Below are 16504 nucleotides of genomic sequence, written 5' to 3'. Positions count from 1 at the left end.
GGGTGGATGTATCAGAGTTTACTCAACAGTCCTCGCTACCAATGAACATTTATTTCCAGCCTTTCACAAGAACACAAACTCCGGCAATTTGTTCCTTTAACAGTTGCGAGTCTCATTTAAAGAGAAAGGATCAAGTAGGGACCTGAGAATAATTGTATGACACTTACTGGTGTGGCTTTTAAGCAGTTGCTACATTTAAAAATGTAGTATTATTTAGAATTTGTTACCCTGCTAAAGCACAGCATCCCTTACACCCAGTTCTTTGGCAGAATGAATGTGTACTTACTCCTGTGTCTCAATTCTAATGTTTGTGATACTGTGATACTCACCTTTCAGGAGAAGCAATGTGGGTGACCGTGAGAAGGCTCTTCAGGTCATGCTCCAGGTTCTGCAGAGCTGTGACCGCCCAGCCCCCGACATGTTCTGCCTGTGTGGGAGGATCTACAAAGACATCTTCTTGGATTCCAACTATAAAGATTATGCCAGCCGAGACAGTGCCATTGAGTGGTAAGCTCTCAGCCCTAGTCAAGTAACATGTCCTTCTCTGCAAAGGACAGTTGCAGGGGCTAAGGGACCAGGTCTTTTTCCTACCTGTGTATGTGCCCGTCTGCCAGCAAGTGAAGGGAAAAAAAAAAAAAGTAAAAAATGTGGTATGGAATTTTCCAGAATGCCTTTCACAGAGGAACCAATTAGAAACAGGGTTTTCTACTGTTGACATTTTCTCACAGGCCCACTCATTTATGGGGGCAAGGAGGAGGCTCAGCACACTCCTTCCCAGTTGCCTATTTCAGAACTTTTTTCCACCTCCACTTGGGCACTACCTTCCCAGTGAGCTGTCGATTCATTCATTTATTCAACAAACATTTAATGGAGGCCTACTTGTGCTAGAAAGTTTTCTAGGTAGTAGGAGTACAGACCAGGAGCTTTGGAGGTGTAGATGATTAAGCACTCGACTACTAACTGAAAGGTTGGTTGGTTGAACCTACCCAGTGGCTCCACCAGAGAAAGACCTGGCGATCTGCTCCTGTAAAGATTACAGCCTAGGAAACCCTATGGGGCAGTTCTACTCTTTCACAGGGGTTGCTGTGAGTCTAAAACTACCAGCAACAGGGATACAGACGTGACAGACATGAATCTCATGGACCTTACATACCTGGTAAGGGAAGTCAGATGGATAAAAAGGGAACACATAGGCTTTCGGCTGCTGGCGAGGGTTATGAAGCCAAAGTAAAGCAGGGAGTGGATAAGGAGGGTGAGGAGGGGTGGTCTGCAGTTTTAAATGGTGTGGTCAGTGGAGGTGAATAAAGACATGAAGGAGGTGAAGAAGAGAGCCTTGCAGTTATCTGTGGAGGGAACAAAAAGAACGAAGACCCTGAGGGAGGAGGTGTGTAGGGGTGAAGAGTGAGCAAGGGGGAGAGTAACAGGAAATTGGAGGGGAGAAGACCAGGAAGGACCTGTAGACTATAAAAAGGATTTTTTATTTTCCTCTGAGTGGAATGGCATTGGAGTATGCTGAGCAGAGAAGTGACGAGACCTGACATACGTTTAACAGGATATTCTCACTGTTGTGCAAAGAATAAACTGATGGGGGTATATATCAGCTATCTTTTGCTGCATAACAAACAACCCCAAAACTTAGTGGCTTAAACAACAGTTTATCTTTTCCATGATTCTGTCAGTTAGCCAGGCAGTTCCACTGCTGGCTTTACATGGGCTCAGTCTTAGAATTGCAGTTGGCTGGAGTGTCAGTGGGGTTGGAAGGCCCCAGATGGCCCCATACACATTTGGCAGCTTGTGCTGGCTATTGATGGTTTGACTTGGTTCTCCATCATGTGGCCTTTCATCCAGCTAGACCAGCTTACTTATGAGATAGGCAGTATTCTAAGAGAGGGAAGGTGGAAACTGCAAGGCCTCTTGAGGCCTTGGCTCTGGAAGTCACACAGTGTCACCTCTGCCACAAGCTATTGGTCAAAGGCAATCCAAGACCAGCCCAAATTCAAGAAAGTGGGGAAATAGCTTCAATCTCTGGTGGGAGGGGAAGAAGTTTGCATTTCAAAGGTGTATGCCTATTGGAATGGGAGGAATTTGTGGCCATTAAACTATTCACTCCAGGGGCAGGGATGGAAGCAGGGAATAGTTAGGGGCCTGTTGCAGTAATTCAGGGAAGAACAGGGTGGTAGTAATGAAAACAACAAGACAGAGTCTGGATGCATTTTGGAGATAGAACCAACAACCCACATCATCCACTTCAATCGTGAGAGCTCTTGGTACTGATGTCCCAATCTAGTTTAATTCTAAATGCGTCCTCTGTGTCTTCTCCTTCCATCCAAATGAGAGACTCTGCCCTCTGTCTTCTTTCCATGCACACACTTCCCTGGTTATCCCAGCTATTCCCACACCTTGGGACCCTTAGCTGAGATCTCCAGCTCAACCTCTTCCCTTCATCTGTGGCCCCACATTGTCCCCTTTCTGCTGACCTGTTCTGCCTCAAGATGATGCTGGTATGTAAGACTCAACATGTTGAAGGCAGAAGCCATTTCCTCCTCTCTACAAGTTATGGCTTCCAATGTCTTGCTTTCTTACTACTATCCTTTAGCCTCCAAGGCTTAAGCTTTGTGTTAATGTTACATTCCTTTCACTTATCTCCCCATCCAGTCATTTCCCCATTCCAACCCTTCTGTGAGTCTTCCCTGACTCCCTGCCAATCCTTTCCCATCACCCCACCCCAATTAGTCCCGGGTTTTTGTTTTTTGTAACTTTCTTGCCGGGAATGTTGTAGCATTATCCCAAGTTGGCTCCCTGCTTGTTGTCTCTTCAGTCCATCCTTCACAGATTTTTAGCTTACTCTTCCTAAAGCTCAAAAACCCACCACTACCAATGTCAGAAACCAATATATGTATAAATTTTTGAATGAGAAATTGAACTGTTAACCTTCACCTGAAGCACAATTAAAAAAAAATCCACCACAGCTCCCCAACTGCTATTAAATAAAAAAATCCAAACTCTTATATTGCCATTCAAGGTGCTTTGCAAACTTTCCCCAACCCACCTCTAGCTCTATTTCCCACTACCCCGTATATATCTAACTAAGGTGCAAGTTCCCTCAGGAGCTCCTCAACCTCCCATTTCTGCTGTTACCATTTCTTAGGCTGGGGTTTCCCTTCCCACATCACAATTCTATCCATCTTCATGGCATACTTCAAGTCAGAACTTGATCTAGAGATATCTAGAGAGATCTCTTCTGTGAATCCCCCTAGACTTGGTTTGCATGGTTTTAGGATACTTTCCACACCCTTGCTTGTATTTTCACTAATTGTGTATGGATCCTATCCATCCCCACCTCCATCATAGTGTGGGCTCTTAAAGGGACCTGACAGGGACCTTGTTTTGTTCCTATTTCATCCCCAGTAGTACTTAATACACTGCATGGTAAAGGAGTATCACTCAGGGTGTTGGAGGCAAAGGAAGATAAAGAAGCTAATGTTTGGTAGAACAAAAACAGAAACCTGTATTTTCGCCATGGTGGCCAAGAGTCCAACCCTTATGTCAAGAAACTACTGCCTATGGCTCTTTCAAGAAAGTCATAGGAGTCTTTCTCCACCCACTTCAGAAGATAGTGGCAGTGGGTAGAGGAGCAAATGATGCCCAGTCTTCTGGGCAGAGTATGGTGGTTCGGAATGAAGCCTTGGGGACCGTCTTACCCAAACCCTCAGGTATATATGTAGAGCATGTGGTCCAGGGAGGTGGGTGGCTGGCTAGTCCAAGGTCACAGCTGGTCAGAAGCAAAGTTGGGTCTACAGTCTTGACTCCAAGTTCAAATCTTGTCTGTCCCCACGCTGGCCTGTCTAATTTACAGATAAAAGTCATGGGGAAATAGCCCCTTCTTCCCTCTTCCCAATGTAACTTTTCATAGTAGAGTCTCCCTGGGTTAGGAATGAGATCTGTTCCTGAGTGTGTCTTTAAGTCAGATTTGTGGGTGAGTCAGAACAGGTGCATGTGATTCTTATTTAGCCTTACTTTAGTGCAAGAAAAGACCTGAAGAAGCCTTTTCAATGATTTAAAAGCTGCTTATGTATAGCAAGTGAAGGCGATTGTGATGAATTTTTGTGGGGTGGGGGTTGGTTCAAACATTTCAAAGTTAGGGCAAATTTATATAACATTAAAGGGGAGTTCTGGTGGTACAGTGGTTAAGAACTATAGGTGCTAACCAAAAGATCGATTGCTAACCAGAAAGGCTGGTGGTTCGAATCCACCACACGCTCCTTGAGGGCAGTTCTGTTCTACCCTATAGGGTCACTATGAGTCAAAATCGACTTGATGGCAGTGAGTTTGGTTTTTTGGGGTTTACTGTCCACAAGTCAGACATTCATAACCCAGGGACTTAACTGTTTTAAAAGCACATGAAAAAAAAAAACATATTCAGAAGGATATAGAATTTGAAATCCTCAAAACATACATATAGAGAAAAAAAAAGATTGGGCTTTTGTTGGCTTGTGGCATAAAGCCTGAGGTGGGAAGGACTGCCTTGCTGTCCTTCCTCTGGTCCACCTGAGGGTTCTTGTACTATACCCCAGAGTTCATAAAACCAGATTTTAACTGACCTAACTTCTCCTTCCAGAATTAATATTTAGTGTTGAATTCTCCTGTTGTCACATGGGTGATAAAATTACTCCATTTTTGACAGTCTTTGATATGAATGGTACCATTTAAAGACATTTTTGTGTCGTTACTCCATTGATTGAGTTCTTTTTCCTGATTGTAATATTCATACTTACTCATGGAAGGGAGGGAAAACTTTTTATGTACAGGTAGTCCCTGAATTACAATGTATTCAAGTTATGACAAACTGTGCTTACGACTGGGTGTTTTTTTTTTTGGTGCATCTCAATGTTACTAATATGTACTACAGTATTGCAGCCTTTAGTTTGCTGGTGTTATCATCCTTAGATGTTTACTTGCAGATGTTTAAAGATTGGATTTATAAAGATACTGATAATAGAAGAATAATAATGAGAACTAAAAAAAAAAGTATTCGACTTATGTCAGAACCAACTTTCAAGAGAGTTGTAGGAATGGAACTCTATCTTAAATATGGGACAACTTGCATATAAAACGATAAAGAGGAGAGTAAAAAAGAAATGGCACTATTAATACTTTGGTATAAAACTGGTATTACCTGTTTGGTATCTTGTTCTTTATCCTAATGTAACAGGTCCCCACAGCTTACCTCACTTAATGCCATTTCTTTGTAGCTATTTGGGATCCAGGATTTTGGGAATACCACTTCATATGAGGAAAGTGACTCCATTTTGGGATACAAGCAGATAAGCAAACAAACAAATGATCTTCAGAGAAAGAACCTACAATTGACACAGTTTCTATACAATAAAAATGATATGCAAATGGAGTCTAATTTAAAAATGAGATTTAGACATCAAATTGTGATCCTCTTTTGGGGAGAGGATTATAATAGATTTTAACCTCACTTTGCATGCTTTAATGTAACTTCTTTATTTTCTACGGCAATCATGGCTTTCATAATCAAAATATAAACCCCACAAAGAAAACGTGAAAAACTCGCTGGTATGAGTTACGGTGTTGCTATTATGATATTTTTACAAAAGTAATTTAAGAACTGCGTGGAACTGTTTGTAAAGGTGGGGGAAAACTTGAAAATGTCAACTAGAATACTAGAAATATTCATGAAGGCTGGTTTGTACCATTATTTATACATCTTGTTTTTTGTTGTTCTAATATAATATGACATAAGAATTTGATGGCTCTGTAATTACAGGTATCGCAAAGGGTTTGAGCTCCAGTCATCTCTCTATTCGGGAATTAACCTTGCAGTTTTGCTGATAGTGGCTGGACAACAATTTGAAACTTCCATGGAACTAAGGAAAATAGGTAATGCTATTCATTATCGGGGGGGTGTCCCTGAGTGATGCCAACAGTTAGTACACTTGGCTGCTAACTGAAAAGTTGGAGGTTCTAGTCCACCCAAGGGCACTTTGGAAGAAAGGCCTGGCAACCTACTTCCAAAAAATCAGCCGTTGAAAACCTCATGGAGCACAGTTCTATGAAACACATGGGGTTGTGACTCAACAGCAGCTCGTTTTTGTTTATTTGTTCTTGCAGATGTTGATGCTTGGGTTATACAAGTTCAGCATTAAAAAACAACCAGCATTCTTTTCCAAAAGGAACAGTTAGTTTCTCTCAGCACACCTGAGGCAGTAACCCAGATAAAATGCCTGCTTTTCCTGTTTCTGAAGGCTTACCTGCTAATGATAGAAGCAAGAAAGGTTTTTTATAACTTTTCTAACATTCAACTCCTTAAGGTGTCCGGCTGAACAGTTTGTTGGGACGGAAAGGTAGCTTGGAGAAAATGAACAACTACTGGGATGTGGGGCAGTTCTTTAATGTAAGCATGTTGGCCAATGATGCTGGGAAGGCCGTCCAGGCAGCCGAGAAGTTGTTCAAGCTGAATCCTCCCGTCTGGTGAGTCGCGTCTGTGTTTTGGCCTCATCCATCTCAGTATCTGATCTTGTTCTGAAATGTTTGCCTCAGGTAGACGAAGTGTAAATCCAAAAAGCAATTACAACTGCTATGTGTCTCCTTCTGACATCTTCATTAAAGCAAATTTAGAGCAGACATATCAACTCTGAGGACTCACTTGCTTTTATTCTATGTGAAGGGAGGCAAGAACACGCACATACATCATATATACCCTACATGTTATATCCCCAGGATTGGGCTGTCAATCATATTAACTTCTTCAGGCTATCTAGGTCCTCAGGAGCAAAACACTCTTAAGTGTAATTAGCTGCCATCGAGTCAGCGCCAGACTCATGGTGACCCCATGTACAATGGAATTGGACTATTGTGATCCCCATTGGGTTTTCATTGGCTGATTTTTGGAAGTAGATCTTCAGGCTTTTTTTCTTAGTCCGTCTTAGTCCGGAAGCTCTGCTGAAACTTGTTCAGCATCATAGCAACACGCAAGCTTCCACTGACAGATGGGTGGTGGCTGCGCTTGAGTTGCATTGGCCGGAAATAGAACCCAGGTCTCCCACGTGGAAGGTGAGAGTTCTACCGCTGAATCACCTCCTCCCTCCACTCTTTGGTACTAGTTCATAGTGTACTTGTGATAATGTACTAGTACATCAGGGAGAAAGCAGATAGTCAAACTAAAAAGCACACCAAGAAAATGATGTTCATCACCAACGAAAACTGGAACTGACCTAAAAGATCAATAATAGAGTATGGTCAAGAAAATTGTAGCACAATAACAGCCCTGGGTTAACCCATTATACAACCATTAAAATGTGCAGGAAAGAATACTCAGAAATGGAAATGTGTTCATGGTTGATTACCGAGTAAAAAAAGCCAGCTGCAGGGTATATTCTATCTCACTGGTTGTCAAATTTCAGCATGTTGATGAAAACACAGATTGCCGGGCCATACCCTTAGGATTTCTGGTTCATTGGGTGTGGGATGGCACCTGAGAATTTGCATTTACAAACATAAACTGATAACTGCTGCTCTGGACACCATACTTTGAGAACCACTATTCTATATGATCTCATTTTAATTAAAAATATGTTTTTAGTATGTGATTCATAGAGACATGTCTGGGAGAGGTGGGCAGTGTCTGACTCACCGCAATAGATGTTAAGCTTCATTAAAAAAAAAAAAACTCATTGAGTCAAGTCGATTCCAACTCCTAGTGACCCTACAGGACAGAGTATAACTGCCCCATAGAGTTTCCAAGGAGCACCTGGTGGATTCAAGCTGCACACTTTTGGTTAGCAGTGGAACTCTTAACCACTATACCACCAGGGTTTCCAGGCTTCATTAGGTCTCTGATTATCTTATTGTTTTACATAATAGGTGCTCAAGAGGTATTTGTGGAATTAACAAATGAAGGAGGGATTTTCTCCAAAGTATTGACAGTGGTTAGCTCAGGAAGGTAGCCCTTTAAAAAGTTTTTGATTTTTTAAAAATTTTTATTGCGTTTTAAGTGAAAGTTTATAAATCAAGTCATACAAAAACTTATATACACCTTGCTGTATACTCCTAGTTGCTCTCCCTCTAATGAGACAGCACACTCCTTCCCTCCACTCTCTATTTTCGTGTCCATTCGGGCAGCTTCTGTCTCATCTCCCCTCCAGACAGGAGCTGCCCACATAGTATCTTGATCCAAGTCTACTTGATCCAAGAAGCTCACTTCTCACCAGTATCATTTTCTATCTTATACTCCAGTCCAATCCCTGTCTGAAGAGTTGGCTTTGGGAATGGTTCCTATCTTGAGCTAACCATGACCCAGTTTTTTTTTTTATTTGTCTCTGTTTTTTGATTTTTCAAAACTGCATTTGGATTACTTATATAATTTAAACAATTTTATTTTTGAATGATCCATGTTTGTCTGCCATCTCAGCTCAGTGGGCCAGTCTGGATTCCTAGGGTTAGGAATTTCTTCAGACAGATCTAGATTGACTCTACTTCTTCTCAGTCAGGAGGACCATAAATTTGGCCCCCAAACCATATCAACCTTTTCAAAGTTCTCTGAGGCTGAGAGGATGCAGAGCCAGGCTGGTCCTCCAGCCCTCCTGGACTGCCTGGCTGTCTCCAGAATGTAATCTCCTACCCTTGAGGCACTTGCCTGTATGTGGACCAGAAGGAACTGATTCCAGGAAGGAGAGACCCCAGGGTCGGGTACAGTTGTGTTACATTGGCATCAGGCCTGGTTGTGTTGCGACCCAGTAAGGTCAGTGGGAGTCTAACTGGTTTCCCAGGATAGTTCCAGACTTTATCCCCGAAGGGTGAAATAATACTGTGATGCTTTCAACTGAATCATTTTCACTCAGTACCAGAGAGGGTGTGACCGCCACTGCCTGACTCCTTTGAAGGAGTTAGGTTAGTTCAAAGACAGGACAGGTGTGGTCAGATTCAAGACTTTATAACATCAAAATCTACCTGGTGGAGTCTAATATATATATTTTTTAATGACAATGAGTTTCAGATTAGTGGTTGCCAAGGGACAAGGGAGGGGATGGGGATGGGAGAGAAGTGGGTATGGCTATAAAAGGGATCCTTGGTGATGGAATGTTTTGCATTTTGACTGTATCAATGTCAATATCCTAATTATCATAGGGTATTATAGGTTTTTTTTTTTTTGGCAAGATGTTACCATTGGGGGATACAGGGTAAAGAGCACATGGGATTTCTCTGTATTATTTCTTAACTGCATGTGAACCTACAATTATCTCTAAAAGTTTAAATAAAAGAAAAAGACAATGAATTTGAAATTTCGTCCCTTTGCAATTGCTCTGAATTTTAAACTAATTGCTCTTTTTAATTAAAAGCTATCAAATTCCTGCCAATCCCTACACTGTGGACATTATGTACCAAAATTGAGGTTTAGCTCAGTGTTGGTAAAAAGCCATGTTGTCTGATTTTGTTAGGCTGACTTATTTAGCCCTCTGTTTGGGTTCCTTTTAATTAATTACGCAACCACTAAGGGATTGTTTAAGAAGTACTCATTATGTAATAAAAATACAGTAAAACCTTTGAAAGCCGGAACCTGTGTAAGTCGGAAACCTGTCAGAGAAAGAAAACTGAAATATCTTCCACTAAAATGAGCAGTAGAAAAGTGGTAAGACAACACCCTGTCAAAGGCGGAAAACTTGACAGACCAGGGAAAACAAGGCAGACTCCTTGCATTTCGGCTCTAGAAGGTTTCCCTGTATGAGTAAATAATTACAGAGTTTGTGAAGCTCCTTTTAAAGGGGGTAGAAGTGAATTCGGTTTCTTTAGGAATCTAATTTACTGGTGTCTATACTTTTTCTAGGTACCTGAGATCATTAGTTCAGAACATAGTATTAATTCAGCGCTTTAAGAAATCCGTCAATGAATATTCACCCAGGCAAGAACGGCTTCACTTCTGGTTAGATGTAATTTTTGAAGCAACAAACGAAGCTACGAGTGGACTCCGATTTCCAGTAAGCTATGCTAACTCCATTTCTTTACGATAATAGAAAGTTGGGATTGGTGGTGTCTAATTGCTGAATGGAGTCTCTGGGTGGTGCAGATGGGTAACGAGCGGTTCGAGTCCACCCAGAGGTGCCTCAGAAGAAAGACCTAGAGATCTATTTCTGAAAGGTCAGCCATAGAAAACCCCGTGGAGTACAGTTCTACTCTGACACACGAGGGGTCACTGTGAGTCAGAATCAACTCGGCAGCAACTGGTTGTAATTATTGCATCTCTGAAAGGAAGAAACCCTTAGAGCAATTTAAAATGTTAGCTTAAGCGTTAGTCTTATGTAGAATCTGCAAGTGGGAAATCAGCTTACTGGGGTTGTATCCTCTAAAACGAGGTTCTCGGCTGCAGGTGATTTTGTCCACCAAGAGGCACTTGGCCATGTCTGGAGATGTTTTGCGTTGTTATAACTGGAGGGGTGGATGGTATTGACATCTAGTGGGTGGAAGCCAAGAATTCTGTCAAACATCCCACAATATACAGGACCAAACCTAAAACCAAATCGGACGCCATCGAGTCAATTCTGATTTATAGCTACCCTATAAGAAACCCTGGTTGCGTAGTGGTTAAGTGCTATGGCTGTTAACCAAAAGGTCGGCAGTTCAAATCCACCAGGCGCTCCTTGGAAGCTGTATGGGGCAGTTCTACTCTGTCCTGTAGTGTCTCTATGAGTCGGAACCGACTCTACGGCCCTGGGTTTTTTATAAGATAGAGTAGAACTGCCCCGTAAGGTTTCCAAGGCTGTAATCTTTACCAGAGGAGCCTTGGTGGTGTAGTGGTTAAGGACTTGACTGCTAATCGAAAGTTCAGCAGTTCAAACCCACGAGGTGCTCTGTAGAGAATGATGTGGGAGCCTGCTTCCATAAAGGTTTACAGCCTTGGAAATCCTATGGGCAGTTCTACTCTGTCCTCTAGGGTCACTATGAGTCGGAGTGACCCCATGGCAATGGGTTTGGTTTTTTGTTTTTAATCTTTATGGAAGCAGACTGCCACATCTTTTACCCACAGGGCGGCTGGTGGATTCGAACCTCCAATCTTTGGTTAGTGGCTGAGCACCTAACCACCATCCCACCCGGGCTCCTAATGCACAGGACACTCCCCTATAATTAAGAATTATCCAGCCCAAAGTGTCAATACCGCTGAGATAGAAAAAACAAAACCAAATCTGTTGCCGTTGAGTCGATTCCAACTCATAGTGACTCTGTAGGTCAGAGTAGAACTGCCCTATAGGGTTTCCAAGGAGCAGCTCATGGATTCGAACTGGTTAGCAGCCTGAGCTCTTAACCAGTCAACCACTGCGCCACTAGGGCAAGGTGGAGAAACCTTGCTGTAAAACAGTGCAGTGCTGATAGTGAAATGTGGCAATTCAAAAGCTGTTTCCTGTTGAACTTTGGTTTGCCTCGAATGCCACTAAATTTTTAAAACTACTGAAAAGCAAAATTGCTTTGAGCTTTTCACTGACTTTTTCTTCAAATTTTGTGACCTTCTCATAAGGAGTCATAAGTAAGATATCTAAGCAGCCTGGAAAGTGAACTTCAGATAACTATGTTTCCTATTCATGCCGTGAGATTTTGAGAACATGCAGAGTTTAAGAATTTCAATAAGCATCTAATAAAGGATTGAGGTGCTTGAAATCATTATGATGATTATTTTCTTCCTGAATAATAAGGTGTGAAAGCTTCTTTTAATTATTAAATGTTTCAAACCTATTGAAAGGTAAAAAGTAATAGGACACTTATGTAATCTCCTTGGGTTTAGCATATTAAACATCTTGCTTTATTTTCTTTGGAAATCTTGATCTGTTTCCCCCCACCCCTGTTCCTTCTCTCTCTGTCTCTCTGATAGAATGTCTTTTGACTTTTCATCTCCTTGCATTTTTTACCAACAATTGGTACCTGAGGACCACCCTGTCTGCTTTCTCAGTTCCCTTACAAAGACTGTAACCTCCCTCTTCTTTGCCATCTCCTCAGAGAGGCCTGCCTTGGCCACCCCATTTAAAGAAGCGCCCCCACTTGACTCTTTTATTTTCCTCAGAACACTTTCCATGTTGTTACATTGCACCTTCCTATCTGTTTGTTGGACTCCCTGGGTGGTGCAAAGTGTCAACATACTTGAACCAAAATTGGAGCTTTGAATTTACCCAGAGGTGCCTTGGAAGAAGGGCCCGGTGATCTCCTTCTGAAACGGCCATTGAAAACCCTATGGAGCACAGTTCTACTGTGACACACGTGGGGTTGCCGTGAGTCAGAGTCAACTCCCCAGCAACTGGTTTGCTGGGATCTGTATGTTACTCTGTCCCTTGAGAGCATAACCCTTCACACTTGGCACATAGTAGGTACTGGATGAGTATTTGCTGAATACAAATGTTTCTACTTCCTCTCTGGGCAGGGTATCCTGTGCTTTAGACTCCTATGCGTTACAGAGATGTGTTCGTATTTTAGGTTCTGGTGATAGAGCCAACCAAAGTCTACCAACCTTCTTATATCTCCATAAACAGCGAAGCTGAGGAGAGAACGGTTTCTTTATGGCACGTCTCACCCGTGGAAATGGTAAGAAGAAAAATCAAGCAGCAGAGTCTATGTTGTAGTATTTGAAAGAACATGTACCTATGCGTAACGTATGAATTATGGGAATATATGAGATAGTATGATCACAGGTGAAAGAATGGTAGCAGGTTATATACGCACACACACAAATATGTGTATAAAATCTATGTTTATTATCTCATATATGTGACCTGAGTTATAAAACTGAAAAGGCCTTTTTAAAGTTAAATCATAAGGAAAGGGATAAAGGAAGAGTCCCTCCATTGCCACCACCATTCCTAATGATTTCGTGACTATATCCATTTATTTCTTTTCCTAAACTCATTTATATCTGTATAATGTGTGTGTGTCTGTGTACATGTATCTAGAGAGTGAGAGGCATTTTCATTAAAGTGAAGTCACGCAGTATGTGTTTATTCTGCCGCTTATGTCTCTGAACTCATTCTGCGTGTTAGACAGTTTTCCGCATTAGCGCACTCTGAGCCGCCCGAGTTTATTAACGCGGCATTCGCCCTGTCCCTCGTCCTGTGGTGTATTTCCCGGTATGCATGAACCATGATTTCTTTCACCATTTTCCAACCAATGTACATTTAGGTCTCAGATTTTGTACACTTGCACTTGAGCCGCCAGTACCCATCCTGCTAGTTCTGTCCTACTACGTTCAAGTAAAGCGTTTCTGGAGGACAGAGTGCCAGGAATGGACCTGCTGGATTAAAGGGCGCCAGTTGCCGTGGAGTTAACTCTCATTCATGGTGGCCCCATGTGCTTCAGAGTAGAACTGTGGTCCATAGGCTTTTCAGTGGCTGATTTTTCTGAACTAGATCTCCAGGATATTCTTCCAAGGTGCATTTGGGTAGACTTGAACCTCCAACCTTTTCGTTTAGCAGCTGTGTTAAACGAATGTTCACACCATCCAGGGTCTCTCAGGTTAAAGGTTATCTGTGTTTAAAACTTAGATAGCTACTGCCAAATACGTATCATTCCAACATAATACACCAACAGAGGAGAGGAAACATTTTAATTGCCCTTTAAAGAGATTATAGAAATGCTGAGCTGGACCTGATATTTTGTGGTAATGGCTATTTTTTCATCTCTGTTTATTGAAAGCACCTCCTCAGCTTTTTTTTTTAATGAAATATTTTGCAGTAATGAGGAGATGTGGCGCCTTTAATGAGTTACCTCTGCAGACACAGTTAAAGGACTATCACGTTTTCATGGAGTATGGGAGAGTATTGACATTAACTTGGCTAAGGATATTTTTTTCTGGGAAGCAAGAGTGTGAACGATTATGTTTTAAAACCAAATCTTTGCTGTGGAGTCGATTCCGACTCATATCGACCCTATAGGATGCAGTAGAACTTCTTCATAGGTTTTCCAAGGAACAGCTGCTAAGAGTCAAACTGCTGACCATTCGGTTAGCAGCCAAGCTCTTACCCATTGTGCCACCAAGTCTCCAATTATGTTTTAATCACATAAAAATAAACAATATCTTCCAAAATAAAATGCAATGTTGGAGAATAAGCATAAGTTCAAATTTATAGTAGAAACTTATCAGAAATAAGCCAGTAACCATAGAAAGTGCACATTATTTGCATAAAAATTTGGGTAAGTCAGTACCTCTTCTTTGTCATTACTATTGCCTTTTATTATAAGTGTCTTTATAAATCGGATATTTATTTTTCTTTGCGGGTTGGAAACATTAGATACAAATTTACAGATATATTTTCACATTGTATGTAGTGTATATTACTAACAATAAGAAACACCAAAAATCAAAACCAGGTGTTCATTGAAGTGCTGTTCGTTCTAACTCAAGTATGTCAGAGGTCCGGGCCTAATTGTACTGTGTTCCCAGTTTTGGAATTCTCATTCTAGGGACCCACCTTGCCTATCTGTGTCATTGACTTCACTGTGGTACAAGAGAATGTTCAAAATTATGATCCATAATCTCACTCGCTAGTTGACATTGGCACAGAACCCCTCAGACTTTGAAAAGTTGTCTCCGAAACAACTAATGCAGCTAAAGCAACTGTTCGTAGTTGCAGAGCAAGAGGATTTTGATCCCCTGGAATTCTCCAAACTCTGCCCTTCTCGTTTGAATTTGGTGGTGGCTACAGGTCATTAACGGAAATTTTCACTGGTACACATAATCTCCCTCTAGTTGTGAATGTTTTGCCTTGTTTGTATATAGTCCATAATGAGAAATGGAGGAGAAGTGTATAAGCTGCAAATGCTAGCTTTCCTTAACTAGTGGAGTGTTTCACACAGCTGCTTGTAGTTGTCAGTGGAAACATCTGAGAGAAACAGAAATTCGTCTTTTTTGGGGAGTTGGGGGGAGGGAAGCTTTTGCCTTCATTTACACTTGGTGGAAGTAAGGCAGCAGAGATGTGCTGGTAAATAACAACCAGCTCTTCAAGAAGGGAGGCAGGCGAAACCCTGAATTGCAGTGTAGACTGATTTCTGTGATGTAAATACGCTCACCGTGGTCAATTTTAAGCAACCAACATTTGATTGCTGAACTTGGAGTTAGAAAGCGGCGCAGGCAGTTGGCCTTCCCCTGCCTCTACAAGCTGCATTCAGCACCCGGTGCAAGGAGACCCCCACAGAACAGGAGAGGATTCATCACTGCTCCCTCAGCTTCTCTGGACCGTTAACATCACCGACAGGCACACACAGCAGCTTCCAGTGCTGCCCACTCAGGCAGGGCTGCTGGTTTTGAAAAGCTCTTTTTGTGTTTTGTGTGCCTTTTATATACTTACACAAGATCCCTGGGTGGTGCAGACAGATAACACGCTTGATGGCTTGTCTAAAGGTTGGAGGTTTGAGTCCACCCAGAGGCATCTCAGAAGAAAGGCCTGGTGATCAACTTCTGAAAAATTGGCCCTTGAAAACCCTGTGGAGCACAGTTCTACTGTGACACACGTGGGGTCGCCATGAGTTGGAATCGACTCAACAGCACCCTTTCATTCCTTCCACTGAATGCCTGCAGTTGTCCGATTGTCTCTATCATGCACAGAGGCCGTCCTACTGTTTATTAGTTTTCAAAAACGTCTTCCCAATTGGAGAAGTTCCCTAGAGTAAACCTGCCACCCTGAGAATAGTTTGAAAATTGGAGGGCTTAGCTTTCTGTATACATGCAGCCTCTTGTAGGCATGTGTGGGCCAGATCTTGAATCTGCCCTGGTTCACATTTCTGTTCCCAGATTCAAAGGCAGGCTCCTACTCTCCACCTCCGCCTTCTCTGAGTGACTTTGGACACACTTGGCCTTTCCTACGAGGTCGAATCCTATTTAGTTGATTTCATGTTTTCTTGCTCTTTCATGTTTCACAGCCCTCAGTGGCTTCCCATCTCACACAGAGTCAAAGCTGAAGTCCTGATGGTGATCCACAAGGCTCATTAACCCTCCAACTTCGTCTCCTCTCCTCCACTCTCCTTGCTCACTCTACTCCTGCACACTTGCCTCCTTGCTGTTCCCAAACATGTCAAGCAACACTTCTGCCTCAGGGCCTTTGCACTTGCCCTTTCTTCTGCCTGGAATCTTAACATATCCACAGAGCTCACTGTTTCACCTCCTTTAGTTTTCTGCTCAAAAGTCACCAGGAAGGCCTTCCCTGAGGATCTAGTTTAACACCATGACCTCCCATGCTACCTTAATGCTCTTCCTTGCTTTGTTTTTCATGGTAGCACTTTTCACCCTCCACCCAGCTATATAATTTGCCATGTGACTTATTGTCCATGTCCCCTCGCTCAAATGAGGGCAGAAACTTTATTGTTAACTGCCATGTCCTCAGTGCCTGGTACCTTCCCTGGCACGTGAATGAATGGAGTTCTCCTGCGGGGAACCATCCTCCTGTCTGCTCTTATTGTTGCTGATCCAGGATGGTGGAAACCATGTCACTCAACTACTTGCAGCTATCCT

The 16504-nt window shown here is 42.3% G+C and overlaps 1 protein-coding gene across 3 annotated transcripts in view; it reads left to right on the top strand.

The window, feature by feature from the left end:
* Positions 1–16504, top strand: part of MAP3K15 (mitogen-activated protein kinase kinase kinase 15) — a 151090-nt gene that overhangs the window by 88169 nt on the left and 46417 nt on the right. For all 3 annotated transcript variants that reach the window (XM_064278065.1, XM_064278067.1, XM_064278066.1), the window contains exons 7-11: positions 337–507; positions 5795–5907; positions 6339–6498; positions 9851–10001; positions 12481–12588. In XM_064278065.1, the coding sequence (XP_064134135.1) occupies positions 337–507; positions 5795–5907; positions 6339–6498; positions 9851–10001; positions 12481–12588 (703 nt within the window). The remainder of the gene's footprint in view (positions 1–336; positions 508–5794; positions 5908–6338; positions 6499–9850; positions 10002–12480; positions 12589–16504) is intronic.

The sequence above is a fragment of the Loxodonta africana genome, chromosome X (genome assembly GCF_030014295.1).
Source record: "Loxodonta africana isolate mLoxAfr1 chromosome X, mLoxAfr1.hap2, whole genome shotgun sequence".
NCBI lineage: Eukaryota > Metazoa > Chordata > Mammalia > Proboscidea > Elephantidae > Loxodonta > Loxodonta africana.
This window is presented reverse-complemented; position numbering and strand designations above follow the sequence as displayed.